Here is a 14494-nt window from a genome sequence, read left to right as displayed (position 1 = left end):
GTAATTAATATAAGCGCTTTAACAACACTGTGAGCTTCACATTTTAACCAACCGTTGATATAATTGTAGACTATTTTAGTTCGGTTTTACACTCTGAAGAACAAGTCAAAAATACTGTGTTAACCGACAGTCACAGATCCTGTCAATAAGCTTAACTTTTGTTTAATAAATGTGGCAGAAAGTTCCTAGATCTGCCATATACATTTCTTCTTCCGAATGCATGAGTTTATGAAATAATCTATAGACTAACTGCACACTTAGGGTGACCATACGTGCCATTTTCCCAGGACGCGTCCTGGCCAGGATTTATGTATTGCCTAAAATATCTAGGTTTTGGCTTTGTTTGCGTGTGCAGACCGATCGGTGTATGACATCAAAATACCATACAGATGGTTCCTTATTCTTTGATGTCATACACCGATCGGTCTGCACACGCAAACAAAGCCAAAACCTAGATATTTTAGGCAATATAGAAATCCTGGCCAGGACGCGTCCTGGGAAAATGGCACGTATGGTCACCCTATGCACACTGATGTGCTCGTGGGTTACAACAGAACATGATACACATGATAATGCACAATTTGATGATCAATTAATTACAAAAATATGTAAACATGACGCAACTATACGTTGACCACAGCTGTTCGGCTCTGTTCGGTGTATTTATGATGTATGAAGTTCAGTACACAAGATGGTGCTGTTTCTATATCATGTCTTCCATTAGCGCCCTTTTTTAATACGGGCAAAAATTGCATAAGATAATGATTATCCCTGACATATTCGATGTTAATCTACACAGGAACATGTTTGATGATGTTAATTAAAATGATATTTAAAAAAAATAACAGATGTATTATTTAAAATGGGACCTTATCATTATACAGTCTATGTAGGCTAAAAAAATTCGATATTTGCATGCATTCATAATTTAATGTAGCCTACATGAATGAACGTTTATAGATTATATATATATATATATAGGCCAATACTGATTTTCAAGCTTTATCAGATCGCGATTAATAAGAAGCCAATTATTATTATATGATGTATGAAGTTCAGTACACAAGATGGTGCTGTTTCTATATCATGTCTTCCATTAGCGCCCTTTTTTAATACGGGCAAAAATTGCATAAGATAATGATTATCCCTGACATATTCGATGCTAATCTACACAGGAACATGTTTGATGATGTTAATTAAAATGATATTTAAAAAAAATAACAGATGTATTATTTAAAATGGGACCTTATCATTATACAGTCTATGTAGGCTAAAAAAAAATCGATATTTGCATGCATTCATAATTTAATGTAGCCTACATGAATGAACGTTTATAGATTATATATAGGCCAATACTGATTTTCAAGCTTTATCAGATCGCGATTAATAAGAAGCCAATTATTTTTTTTTTTTTACCCCTTTTTTTTATAAACAGCAAGTCCTCGAGCTGGGTAAATAATTCCTGTTATCCACTTTTATGTTTAGCTATACGGCTATTTTCTTTTAGCTATTTTGATTGAGATGGTCCACTTGACTAGAACCAAATAAAATAGCTTTTGGATAAAAGCGCCTGCTAAATGACTAAATGTAAACAATTTTGTGAAGGTTAGAAAAAAACATTTAATTGTTTTAACAACTGTACCAACTGTGCCAAAATTCGCTGAAACTGGAAAACAAAATGTAAATATTTAAACTATTATTTTGTAGTCTAATTGCAAGTTGTCTTTGTTATGAGAACATTTCTTGTATTTTCAAACATCTCATGGAATGAGTTATAGCATGATATTAGAATTAACAACAACAACAACAACAACCTTCACTTTGGTCTTCGTTTTCGGTCCCGCTAAAGCCGTTCTGTTTTAAATAATATTCATAATGTCATTTTTAATTCATGCGACAAATTACAAAAATTCCATTCAAATGTTTGAGTATAAATAGTTATATTTTTATTAATCCGACATTCACTCGTTTAAGAAGTATAAATATAAAGTTTAACACAAAACACAACAAGCAAGTGTTTCAAACAGGCATCATTAAATACAATAATATGTTTGTTCGTTTTCGTCGCTTTAACAAAACAGATCTTATTTACACATATACTGCAGGCCAAGAACGCCACAATGATGGACAAGATACACCCCTCGTTCTGTGCTGACCACACAGGACTCCGTAGTTGTTGATCAACCCACTCTTCATCGTCTTGGACTGTTATTTAGTTCATTTTTATGTCATGTAGCTAAATAAAGTGTGACTTAAAGCCTTTGTCAGTATGTATTCCAATTGAAACATCAATAAAATCGTTGTTTTTAGATTTTGTCATGCATTTTTTTTAGGTTCACCAGTGGATAATCGTGTTCCAGTTTCAAGATAAGTTATACCGTATCTGAAAAAAATCTGTAGCCTAACTTTCAAGTGACAGGCGTAAGGATACCAAGTGACTTGTTACTTTAGTGAAAACTCAACCTACAGGTGTCTGTAACCTGTCACGCGTATCCAGAAGTTCATCCGCCTTCGTCAATAGTCCCAAGTTCACTTTTCTAGCTCAAATAAGGATTTTTTTTTTTTGCACTCAGTAATTAATATAAGCGCTTTAACAACACTGTGAGCTTCACATTTTAACCAACCGTTGATATAATTGTAGACTATTTTAGTTCGGTTTTACACTCTGAAGAACAAGTCAAAAATACTGTGTTAACCGACAGTCACAGATCCTGTCAATAAGCTTAACTTTTGTTTAATAAATGTGGCAGAAAGTTCCTAGATCTGCCATATACATTTCTTCTTCCGAATGCATGAGTTTATGAAATAATCTATAGACTAACTGCACACTTAGGGTGACCATACGTGCCATTTTCCCAGGACGCGTCCTGGCCAGGATTTATGTATTGCCTAAAATATCTAGGTTTTGGCTTTGTTTGCGTGTGCAGACCGATCGGTGTATGACATCAAAATACCATACAGATGGTTCCTTATTCTTTGATGTCATACACCGATCGGTCTGCACACGCAAACAAAGCCAAAACCTAGATATTTTAGGCAATATAGAAATCCTGGCCAGGACGCGTCCTGGGAAAATGGCACGTATGGTCACCCTATGCACACTGATGTGCTCGTGGGTTACAACAGAACATGATACACATGATAATGCACAATTTGATGATCAATTAATTACAAAAATATGTAAACATGACGCAACTATACGTTGACCACAGCTGTTCGGCTCTGTTCGGTGTATTTATGATGTATGAAGTTCAGTACACAAGATGGTGCTGTTTCTATATCATGTCTTCCATTAGCGCCCTTTTTTAATACGGGCAAAAATTGCATAAGATAATGATTATCCCTGACATATTCGATGCTAATCTACACAGGAACATGTTTGATGATGTTAATTAAAATGATATTTAAAAAAAATAACAGATGTATTATTTAAAATGGGACCTTATCATTATACAGTCTATGTAGGCTAAAAAAAAATCGATATTTGCATGCATTCATAATTTAATGTAGCCTACATGAATGAACGTTTATAGATTATATATAGGCCAATACTGATTTTCAAGCTTTATCAGATCGCGATTAATAAGAAGCCAATTATTTTTTTTTTTTTACCCCTTTTTTTTATAAACAGCAAGTCCTCGAGCTGGGTAAATAATTCCTGTTATCCACTTTTATGTTTAGCTATACGGCTATTTTCTTTTAGCTATTTTGATTGAGATGGTCCACTTGACTAGAACCAAATAAAATAGCTTTTGGATAAAAGCGCCTGCTAAATGACTAAATGTAAACAATTTTGTGAAGGTTAGAGAAAAACATTTAATTGTTTTAACAACTGTAAGTTGCCAAAATTCGCTGAAACTGGACAAAATGTAAATATTTAAACTATTATTTTGTAGTCTAATTGGGCAAGTTGTCTTTGTTATGAGAACATTTCTTCTTGTATTTTCAAACATCTCATGGAATGAGTTATAGCATGATATTAGAATTAACAACAACAACAACAACAACCTTCACTTTGGTCTTCGTTTTCGGTCCCGCTAAAGCCGTTCTGTTTTAAATAATATTCATAATGTCATTTTTAATTCATGCGACAAATTACAAAAATTCCATTCAAATGTTTGAGTATAAATAGTTATATTTTTATTAATCCGACATTCACTCGTTTAAGAAGTATAAATATAAAGTTTAACACAAAACACAACAAGCAAGTGTTTCAAACAGGCATCATTAAATACAATAATATGTTTGTTCGTTTTCGTCGCTTTAACAAAACAGATCTTATTTACACATATACAAAAGTGGTCCTACTTTTCGTATCTGGATTACGATTCTCTCGTAAATAATTAGGAAATAAAAGGTGATGGTGACAGAAAATATAGTCACAAAGGGGAAAAAATATGGTCACATTTTCACGTGTATACAATAATATAAATAAGCTAGTTAAGAAACTCACTTCTGCTGATCTGCTGAGCCATTTTCATAATGGAATTCATTTCCGCAGCATAGAAAGAAAGAAAGAAAGAAAGAAAGAAAGAAAGAAAGAAAGAAAGAAAGAAAAAAAGAAAGAAAGAAAGATCATTCGTTCCTATAGTTTCCAGCAGTGGATCGAAATAGTCTTTCTTTTTAAGATCGGATTTGCCATTTTTCTGCTGAATGTTTCTCAATCCAGATTCTCCGTTTCAATTTGTTTTGCAGTGTTGCGGTTCTTTAAAGCACTTGATAGATGGGATCCTGAGGCTGCTGTTGAGGGCAGTTGGTCGGGGACGGTGCAGGGGCCCCGGTCTCACTCAGGACAGACCCCTCCTGCGGAGAACACGGGCTCCCCTCCAGCACGGGGCACGCGGGGGTCTCTGTAGAAATACGCTCCACGATGCTGGACAGACAATCCAAACTCGACACCACTGAGACTTTAGTATTCCGTGCGTCCGCTGTAAAGAAATAAACAACGCATTTGAATTTGAACTCCAACTAGATTTAACTTTAACTCTTTAAATATATGATTTTCTTAAATATATATAACTTTGAGTTACTCGATGTTTAATTATTTTTAGGACAATGACAGTTTTCGACGCATGACCTACCATTTGGCGTGTCGTTGAAGTACGAGCTGTCATAACTGTTCCGTCTTCTAGACCGACATGTAGGACCCATGAAATCCATCTAGAAAATACAAAACGAAAATTAGTTACTGTGAAGTCAGACATTTAAAATGCACTTTAGGCTCGAAATAATTTAAATATTGATTCATTTATTAATGTGGCATTATCATTCAAGAAAGATACCAAATTGTAATTTGGTATAATAATTTATCTTTGCCCAAGTAAACCTATAGTTTTAAAGTTTAAAACCATTTTTTTAACCACGTAAACCATTTTTGACAAATAAATATAGCCTACACTAAATAGTATGCCTATTAAATAATATAATTACGATACCAATAGCTACAGTAGGCTACATGAACTTCTCACCATGCCATCAGAGCAGTTGGATCTCGGGCTGGAGGCATCGGAGTCCCCACTGTAATGTTCCAGAACGGGATAGTAGTTCTCCTCTTGACCCCTGAGCAGCGCCTGCAGAGACTCAATGTAACTAATGGCGTTTCTCAGAATCTCCACTTTGGGCAGCCTCTGGTTGGGGTTGGTGGACGTGCATCTCCTGAGGGTCTCGAAAGCATCGTTGACTTTGCTCAGTCTTCTCCTCTCCCTCATGGTGGCGGCTTTGCGGCGGTCAGCGTTGGTGGTTTTTCTCTTGCAGGCTTTGCATGCCCACAGCAGGCACCTGCCGGCCTGATGATGCCCGCTGGGGGCCCTCACGTGCTCGTCCTCCATATGGTGATGCTCGTCGGGCTTCAGCAGGCTCAGGTGGACGAGCCTGGGGTCCAGGTCTTCAAAGAAGTGCATGTCGTTGGTGTTGAAGCAAGGGTCGTCGTAGAAATCATCAGCTGATGGGATGGGGAAGGGAATATCCGACAACTCCATCTTTATGTGTTAGGGTTCAAACAAATGGATAGGCCTATAGCTACTTGAATGCTTCCCAAGTAGTAACGTTTTTTGGAATATTAAGACAAATTCCTTCTGCTGTTTATTAAAACCAGTGCAGGATAACATTCAAAAAAGTCAAGGTAAAATATAATAAAATAGAATAGAATTAAAATATTTCATCTTCCAAAAATACAAATATATAATTTCATTTTGAAAGAACGCTCACAAAACAAAGACGTGCACATTTAAAATATATATTTACTTTTTTGGGGGGATTTACTTTTTTTTAATTCTCACACACAGGATAAACAGGTCAATGCAGTATTCAATATATAAATGTTGAAGCACTAATACATAGAAAAACATAAAACAAAACAAAACAAATAAAAAACAACTTATTTGGCTTACTGTCACTGAAGAATACATAAATTTTACTGGAATGCCATTAAACTAATATCTAGAACTGGAGTGACTTGTTACATACAAAACTGGCACTATTGTAAGTGCATCTCTGCACTTTATTTTCCCTTTTGGACCAATATGTAATCTGTCTCAGTCTATCCTCCATCCAAGGGCTAAAGACACTCACTGAAAAAATAGGTGTAGGATTTACTCGGAAACATTTTCAGTCTACAAATGATACACAAATAATTACAAAGAAATGGCAAGTAACACACTGAATAAAAAAATGTAATTATTAAGTTGAGATTAAATCATGAAGTTGAAATATTAAGCTGTAATAGGCTATTCTTGCAAAACGCACTCCAATAATCTTTGTTTTATTTAATACTTTGAATAATCACTTTTTACAGTGCATACATGGTTCCTACATGATAATGAAGAGGAAGCCTAAGCGATTGTCAGCATCTCTTGTAGCCGGTCGATGAGATACTCGCCAAAGCCACCCGTGCTGTCACTAGTGCAGCCCACTCTGTGAGCGCTGGTCAAGAGGTCACTGATGAGTTTGACCTTTGGGACGAGGGGCTGAATGAACTGACTTTTGATTACGCTGGCGGTGTGTGGATCTCCGTACTCATGCGCCAGCTGATTCAGCTCCACCATAACGCTCATCTCCTCCTTCCACTGGTTAAGCATGATCTCCAGAGCAGGGAGGATGGCACACACCTCTTCAGTGCCTGGCCTCTGTAAATGTTACACATTGTACGTTAAATATAAAATTAAATGGTTCTGGATGCTGATTGGTCAATGCAGAGTTCCAGCACCCCTCTGAAATCTAATAGCCCCCTGCAGGCGCATGTGAGGGAAGCCCGTGAGTCCCCGCATGTGAGGAAGTCTGTGTCAAGTGTGCCATTTGAGACAGGGCTAGTATAACACGGCCTTGAGTGCCATGTTATACTAGCGTGATTTTCTGAACTAAACTTTGTGTCTAATTGGTTAGGTATTCATCATGAAGAATCACTGCAAATCACATTTGGGCACGTGCCAAATACTTTGAAGCGTACCTTTTGTATTTATGTTGGTTTCATATGGTTTACAAAACAATGTAACGTTTTTAAGAAAAGTATAAACATTTTTCTCACTATAAAAATGTCATGAGGCGTTACCAACAAGTAAATATAACATTTTCCTTACATCTTGAATACATGTGAGTGTGCGTAATCATTATTTTTAACAACATTTTTGAAAAAAAAATTTTAAGGTAAAAATTATTTTACAAATATCACAAATTATTTATTCAAAACATCATTACGTTTTTGGGAGTCACACCACATGACATTTTACAAACCTGAACAAGCCTTGATTTATCTAAAAAAAAATAAAAGAACTGATATTTTATAAATATTTAATAATAATAATAATAATAAAAATAATAAATGAAAATATTTTGTTAAAATATTTTTCCTAATAAATAATAATACAATATTACACCAAACTACATATTAAAAAAGGGGTTTCTTTCAAGAATTTCATTATTTTAATTACATCCTTTTCTTCATAATATAACAGGACAGCTGTAGCACTATGTTCCAAAAATATCAATATTTTAATTCAGAAATGTAAAAACATGCACATCATTGAAGTTATTATACACTGCTTCTTAATGTTTAGGTTCAGTGCAATTTAAAAAAAAAATAAAAATTATTTATTCTGTAAGGATGCATAAATTGATCAAAATTGATATTTACAAGACATTTATAATGTTACAGAAGATTTCTATTTAAAATAAAAGCTGTTTTTTTTTACTTTAAATTCATCAAATAATTTCCCACAAAAATATGAAGCAGCACTGCATTATTTTCAACACTGATATTACATTAGACATTAGAATGATTACTGAAGGATCATGAACTGAATTGAGCTACAATTAACTAAGACAGCACACAGTTGTTTCCGAGTATGTCCAACCATCACCCAGCACGGATGAGCGGATAACAAGGTGTTCAAAATCGCTGCTGATGGACCCTCACCAGTCCCAGTCAGGATCAATTTTACACGAGTCATAAAATCAGGGAAGGGTGGAAAGAAAAAACACTGAAAGGAGAAGAGACCCGCAGTGTAAAGTGACAGCAGTGCGAGTGCCATGGAATCCATCTGGTACTACAATTAATGTACTGTCCTTCCGACTTCACATTAATCTCGCCAATTTTCCGGAACTCAGGGGAAACGTATACCTTAACAGGCATTAAAGGGGAGATCTCTGCAAAGCCCCCCATTGCTCTCTTTCTCTCTGCCCTCCATCCCCCTTCAGAGCAGCTGCCCCATACAGACAGGAGTCAAAGGGATATTTTAAATTTCTGGAAAAATTAGGCTTATGATCAAACAAATTTGAGTAAATGTGAGTTTAAATGAACGAGATGCCTTCTCTGTTCCATAACTAGGTCCTATTTTTTCCAAGAAAAAAAATACAGGCCACTTTTCCAAGGCTTGCGCTGGTGCTCTGGTTAACTGTGGTGGGTGAGTTACCTGGATGTTCTTACTGCAGTATTTTCCTCCCCGCTGGGTCAGATACTGCAGCATTGCCTCTGCCCGCTCTAGTTCCTTCACTGATTCCTGATGAAAATACACAGCCACTCTGGGCAAAGCCAGATCACTCTGCTCGAAGATTTTGGCCTGAAACAGAACAGAAGACAGATCTGATTTAGATGAAATTAACTGGAAAATTATTTTGCTAACCACAGTTTCCTGTAAGTGAAGAAAAGGGGTCGGTCCCCCCCCCCCCCCCCCCCCCTTCATGTTATACTGTTATAAATTAACAGTATAACATGAAAAAATATAACAGTTTTGTCTTAAATTTTTTAATTTACATTTTGAAACTTTGTGTGCCAAATCAAAAAAAAAAGTAATGTGATGAGAAGCCATTTTGCTGGCCTAATTTGGATATTCCATTTGATATTTTGTGTCATTAAATCGATATTTTTGTTTAAAAATGGTAAAAACGTTTTTCAAAATTTCATAAAGTAACATGAATTCAAAGATAACATTTCTAAGGACTTTTTTTAAAGTACATTTTTTAAAAGGTTACTCATGTGTATCATCTCAGACATCTTTTGTTATTGCGCAATGATGTTTTTAATGAAAGTTATACAGTGATCAAATCCAGTGTTTTTTGCATTAAGTCAAGTCACCTTTATTTATATAGCGCTTTTAACAATACAGATTGTGACAAAGCAACTGAACAGCATTAATTAGGAAAATAGTGTCAATAATGAAAAATGACATTAGTAAACACAAATTTTTCAGTTACAGACAGTTCATCATTGAATTCAGTGATGTCAACATCCAGCTCAGTTTAAATAATATCTTCGCAATCATGTCAACGATAACGCTGGAAATGAAGTGTCCCCAACTAAGCAAGCCAGAGGCGACAGCATTAGGGCGTCTTCCGAAATAGAACATGTACGTCTGCAAGATGTCTGTTAAAGATCGCTTCATCTGGAAAGCATCTGCTGTGTACAAACATCTGATAGACGTCTTTAAGATGTCAGTTTTACATACACTCTAAATCATAAACATCTTCTAAACGCCTATTTGACATCTGATAAGAAACGTCGTATAGATGTATTGCAGATGAGCAAACACTAAAAAATAAGTCTTACAGACGTAAATGCAGATGTCAAATAGATGTCTCCGTGATGTAGGCTACGAGTGCTATCGGTCTGGGTTTGGCAATCTAAAACTTTATAAAGCAACGCAGTAAATTAAAGCAGCTTAATTCTTCAACACTGTTAATTTGGGGTGTTGTAGGCTATAATATCTTTGCATCATGTTTACAGTAAAGTTCTTACCAGCGCTTCGAGTCTGTAAGAGACCTCCATAAGCAAAGTGGAAACTCCACACAGACTTTCCTCCACAACAGTCGGGAAGTTTTGCCTCGCCAGACTCCCAGCAGAAGAGAAATGTGTTTTACAGAGGGGAAGGCACGTTTTTATTCGCTTTACTCTCGGTTCCGACATGTTTAAGCTGTAAAGGAAATCAATACCGAACGTCAGTTTCGTATATCCTCACACGACTAGTAGCCTATGTGTCATACTAGTATGAGTTTGTCGTATTTCCGTGTTGTGAAGAAATAGGCTAAATGAGCTAATGATGAAATAGTGATGAACTAATATTCAAAGTCGACGGCTGCTGCTGGATAAACGCAGATGAGGGAGGACGAAACATGCAAACGTTTCCCGTTCATTCTGTCAAGTTCATCCGGTAGCTATTGTGTGGGTGGATGCACGAGTGGGCAACCTGCCATACGAACATGCACTACCCAGATAGCACATGTACGTCTGCAAGATGTCTGTTAAAGATCACTTCATCTGGAAAGCATCTGTTGTGTATAAACATCTGATACACGTCTCTGAGATGTCAGTTTTGCATACATTCTAAATCATAAACATCTTAAAGACATGGTTTTCAGTGTTGGGGAAAGTTACTTTTAAAAGTAATGCATTACAATATTGCATTACTCCATAAGTAAGTAAGTAATTACGTTACTTAGTTGCTTTTTATGGAAAGTAATGCGTCACGTTACTTTTGCGTTACTTTTAAAATCTGGACAGGGCTTGCTTGTTTGTTTTTAAAATAAAAAAAGTTATATTTTTGGCAAATATAAAAGCCTTTTAGGAGAAATTTGTCTTAGGCAACCGGGAGAGCAGATCAAACATAAAAAAAAATATTATAAATAAATAATAATAATAATAAATTAAAATAAATAAATATTACACCATACTCAATTTTCTCCTTAGTTCCCTTTGAATTTCTCTAAACTCCATTTTATTATTATTTTTAAAAGCTTGATTTCTTCGCCTAATATATTGCTTAATCTCGGGGGTAATATATTCCTTGTTATTTGGATAAATTGTTATGGTCTTTTTTGGGACCACAGTATCAACACAAAAATGAATATACCCTGTAATCACTTCCGCAATACTGTCTATATTGTAATCTTGATAAAAAAACGTCCCAATGTGTAGCCAGAAAACAACCACTCAACTCCTCTTTTGTAGTATCCTGCCACACATTAACTGTTCTTAAAACCGGTTTACTCTTCTTAAAGGCAGACCTGTAAATAGGAATTAACTGAATGGTATTATGGTCCGAATTTGAAAGAGGAGGCCTAATCTTAGCTACATATGCTTCTTTGATGTTACCATAACATTTATCTAATATTTTATTTTTCCGTGTGCTGTTACAAACATACTGCTGAAACCCTGGGAGAGCATAGTCCATCCTACAATGATTGAAATCTCCTAATACAAATATCGGTGCATCAGGTTTGTTCTGTAATTGCTGGTGGACACAATCAGCTATCCTTGTAGCCGCTTTTGATGCATCCCCACTGGGCGGAATATATACAATGCAGATGAAGATATTCCCATAGTTTTTGTATTTTAATGTACTTAAAATCTTAAGTACTGTGCTTGCAGATAATATAATATTAATTAATAAACTCAGATAGCACATGTATGTCTGATGTCTATTAAAGATCGCTTCATCTGGAAAGTATCTGCTGTGTACAAACATCTGATAAACGTCTTTAAGATGTCAGTTTTACATACATTATAAATAATAAACATCTTAAAGACATTTTCTAAACGTCTATTTTACATCTGATAGGAAACTTCCTATAGACGTATTGCAGATGAGCAAACACTAAAAAATACGTCTTGCAGATGTAAATGCAGACGTCAAATAGATGTCACCGTGATGTGTGTGTGCTATCAGGGAAAGACCATTTAAATGTGCTTAAAGAAAGTTAACTTTCATGACAGTTCATGACTAACACACGTAAGTACACTTTTTAAAAGTGCACTTTGTAATAATGTAAAATTAAAAGTTTTACTTTAAAGTATATCTAAATCATTATGTTTGAATAATCTTTTGACATGCTCTAAAGTACGCTTATTTTGATGTGTTGACTAACATACTAAAGCACACGTAAAATACTTGATTATAAACTGTTATTTTAAATTAATATATTTTAAATGTACTCAATTGCAACTTCATCATTACAAATGTGTCATTACAAATATTTTTAAATACATGACAGAAACGTTTCAATGGAAATGACATTAAAGTATATTTTAGTTTACCATAAATGCTTATCAGTACACTTTAAACATATTTCAAAGAACATAGAAGAAACTATGAAATATATATAAAGGTATAAAGGTACTTTATATGTAAAGTGGATCAAAAAAGCACTCATCAATTAATTACATGTATTATAAATTTAAATTATAATTTATTTTAATTTATTAATTTAATTGTAAATGGCATGCAATAAAATGTTCAAAAAAATTACATTCAATTTGCACTTAAGTATATATTTTTAAGTATGTATATTACTTCCATAACAAGCCCTCTTTTTTAACAGTATCCAAAAAACTTTCTCACAAGACTGGTTTAAGCTTGTCTCCATTGCCTGGCCAAGCTGGTGCTTCTAGGCTTCTAGTCTAAGCAGCTCAAAAGTGGCCAAACCCATCTAAAACCTGCCAAAAGACCATCTATCAATGGTTTACATTTTCTGTTTTTGTAATATCTAAAAAAAAAAAAAAGCATAATGTAATCACTTACTCTAAAGTTTGGAAAGACCATGACATTTTTGCATTTTTGAAAGAAACAATACATTTATTCTCCAAGGACATATTAAATTAATAATTAAAAAAATTACAGTAATTTCAGTAATGTTAAATGATATGAATATATGAATATATTCAGGTGAGGTTTCATCTCATCACAGAAGTTTACTTCACTATTGTTTTTTATACTCAATCTTAGTTAAGCCCATTCACACCAAGAGTGATAACTATAATGATAACTATATTAGCGTCCACATCAGTGCATAATAACGCTTTGTTTATTATAATCATGTGCTGCTTTTATGTCGTCTGTCACTTTAAATGCACAAGCTCTTTAAATCAGGATGGTTTCTGATTGGCTGTCAGTGTTTTTTTCATCCATCAGCTGCCACTTTAACTATCTTCTTTTTAATTGCCAGCCTCAGATGTGTCTTTTTCTTTGAAACTCTGTCTAAAACCCAGCACAAAAGATGCCAAAAAGAGTCATGCATGCATATATGATAACATGCTCCTTTTCTACTCAAACCAAGGGATTCGGTCCTTTGGGGTCTTCGCTGTGTCCCCCTGCCCTCTTCCCTGGTAGACCCGTATCTTGTTTCATCAGTGGTCCGTGTCATTGCTCCCTCCTCAGTGCAGATGACTGACACGAGGGACTGGGAGATCCCCGGGGGCCAGTTGGGTCTGGATGGAAGAAAGGGGAACACACAGTGTATGTCCAGCACTCTTGACTTGACCTCTGCACCTCTCAGACACATATACAATGACCTGAGCTGAACTTAAGTGTAACAAATTACACACACACACACTGTGGGGGAACAGACCCGGATCAGGCTAAATTTCTGTTTGAATTCGGAATAAGGGTTGCGAGCGTGACCCACATTTTAGGTCACAGCCTGTGGCTCTTGTACATTGTGGTGGGTATGTGTTGTGTGCCCTAAGATAACGATGCAACAGAGCTGTCATACATTTGGGCAGCTTGCTGTAGACCTCCTTCAAGGATACCACCTGCCTTTTGTCCATGTTTTGTCTTTGTCTGTGAGTTTCTTAGTGCAGCTGTTCAAAGACACTCAAGACTTTCGGTCTTGTTTCTGGTTTTGCTGGTCTTGTTTCTCACCTGAAATATTCTTCAAATGTTGTTTGTTTTGACTTCTCTTAATAGACTTGTATAAATCCAGTGACAATGTCTGACATGATACAAAAAAAGCAAAAAAACAAAACAAAACATGAATCATTCTTGATCAATGATTCTTTGACCTTTTTATCATTTGTTTTAGATTTTAGTCCTGTTTACTGATTTAAACAAAAAAATATTTATTTAACCTATAGGCACAGTCTGACAAAATCAGTTCCAATACACCCCAAAATCAAAGGCAAAAAACTATATACGCACATATAATGTTTTGAAAGAAGTCTCTTTTGTTGTCTTTCTCCTTTCTGCATTTATTTTTTTAATTTTTTTGATGAATAGAAAGTTCAAAATAA

The 14494-nt window shown here is 35.2% G+C and overlaps 2 protein-coding genes across 2 annotated transcripts; both read right to left on the bottom strand.

Moving 5' to 3' along the window:
- Positions 1 to 4550: 4550 nt before the first annotated feature.
- On the bottom strand, positions 4551 to 6071 carry LOC107595269 (myoblast determination protein 1 homolog). Its single transcript, XM_016285619.1, has 3 exons — positions 5469 to 6071; positions 5082 to 5160; positions 4551 to 4928 (listed from the first exon to the last, which is right to left on the bottom strand). Exons 1-3 carry the CDS (start codon positions 5976 to 5978, stop codon positions 4708 to 4710), a joined length of 810 nt encoding a protein of 269 aa, XP_016141105.1. The 5' UTR covers positions 5979 to 6071; the 3' UTR covers positions 4551 to 4707.
- A 190-nt stretch (positions 6072 to 6261) lies between these two features.
- Positions 6262 to 10604, bottom strand: LOC107595267 (soma ferritin-like). Its single transcript, XM_016285618.1, has 3 exons — positions 10229 to 10604; positions 8907 to 9053; positions 6262 to 7124 (listed from the first exon to the last, which is right to left on the bottom strand). Exons 1-3 carry the CDS (start codon positions 10394 to 10396, stop codon positions 6831 to 6833), a joined length of 609 nt encoding a protein of 202 aa, XP_016141104.1. The 5' UTR covers positions 10397 to 10604; the 3' UTR covers positions 6262 to 6830.
- Between the last annotated feature and the right edge of the window lie 3890 nt (positions 10605 to 14494).

The sequence above is a fragment of the Sinocyclocheilus grahami genome, unplaced genomic scaffold, assembly GCF_001515645.1.
Source record: "Sinocyclocheilus grahami isolate Dianchi unplaced genomic scaffold, SAMN03320097.WGS_v1.1 scaffold199.1, whole genome shotgun sequence".
NCBI lineage: Eukaryota > Metazoa > Chordata > Actinopteri > Cypriniformes > Cyprinidae > Sinocyclocheilus > Sinocyclocheilus grahami.
The sequence above is the reverse complement of the archived record's forward strand: the minus strand, read 5'-3'. Positions and strand labels throughout refer to the sequence as shown.

Excerpts from the sequence above, each read along its gene's own strand:
- LOC107595269 (XM_016285619.1), bottom strand. The coding sequence starts at position 5,978 with ATGGAGTTGTCGGATATTCCCTTCCCCATCCCATCAGCTGATGATTTC. Across the intron at positions 5,161-5,468 it reads CCAACTGCTCTGATGGCATG|ATGGATTTCATGGGTCCTAC; the intron begins GTGAGAAGTTCA and ends TGTATTTTCTAG. Across the intron at positions 4,929-5,081 it reads CTTCAACGACACGCCAAATG|CGGACGCACGGAATACTAAA; the intron begins GTAGGTCATGCG and ends ATTTCTTTACAG.
- LOC107595267 (XM_016285618.1), bottom strand. The coding sequence starts at position 10,396 with ATGTCGGAACCGAGAGTAAAGCGAATAAAAACGTGCCTTCCCCTCTGT. Across the intron at positions 9,054-10,228 it reads CTTACAGACTCGAAGCGCTG|GCCAAAATCTTCGAGCAGAG; the intron begins GTAAGAACTTTA and ends GTTCTGTTTCAG. Across the intron at positions 7,125-8,906 it reads ACTGCAGTAAGAACATCCAG|AGGCCAGGCACTGAAGAGGT; the intron begins GTAACTCACCCA and ends TAACATTTACAG.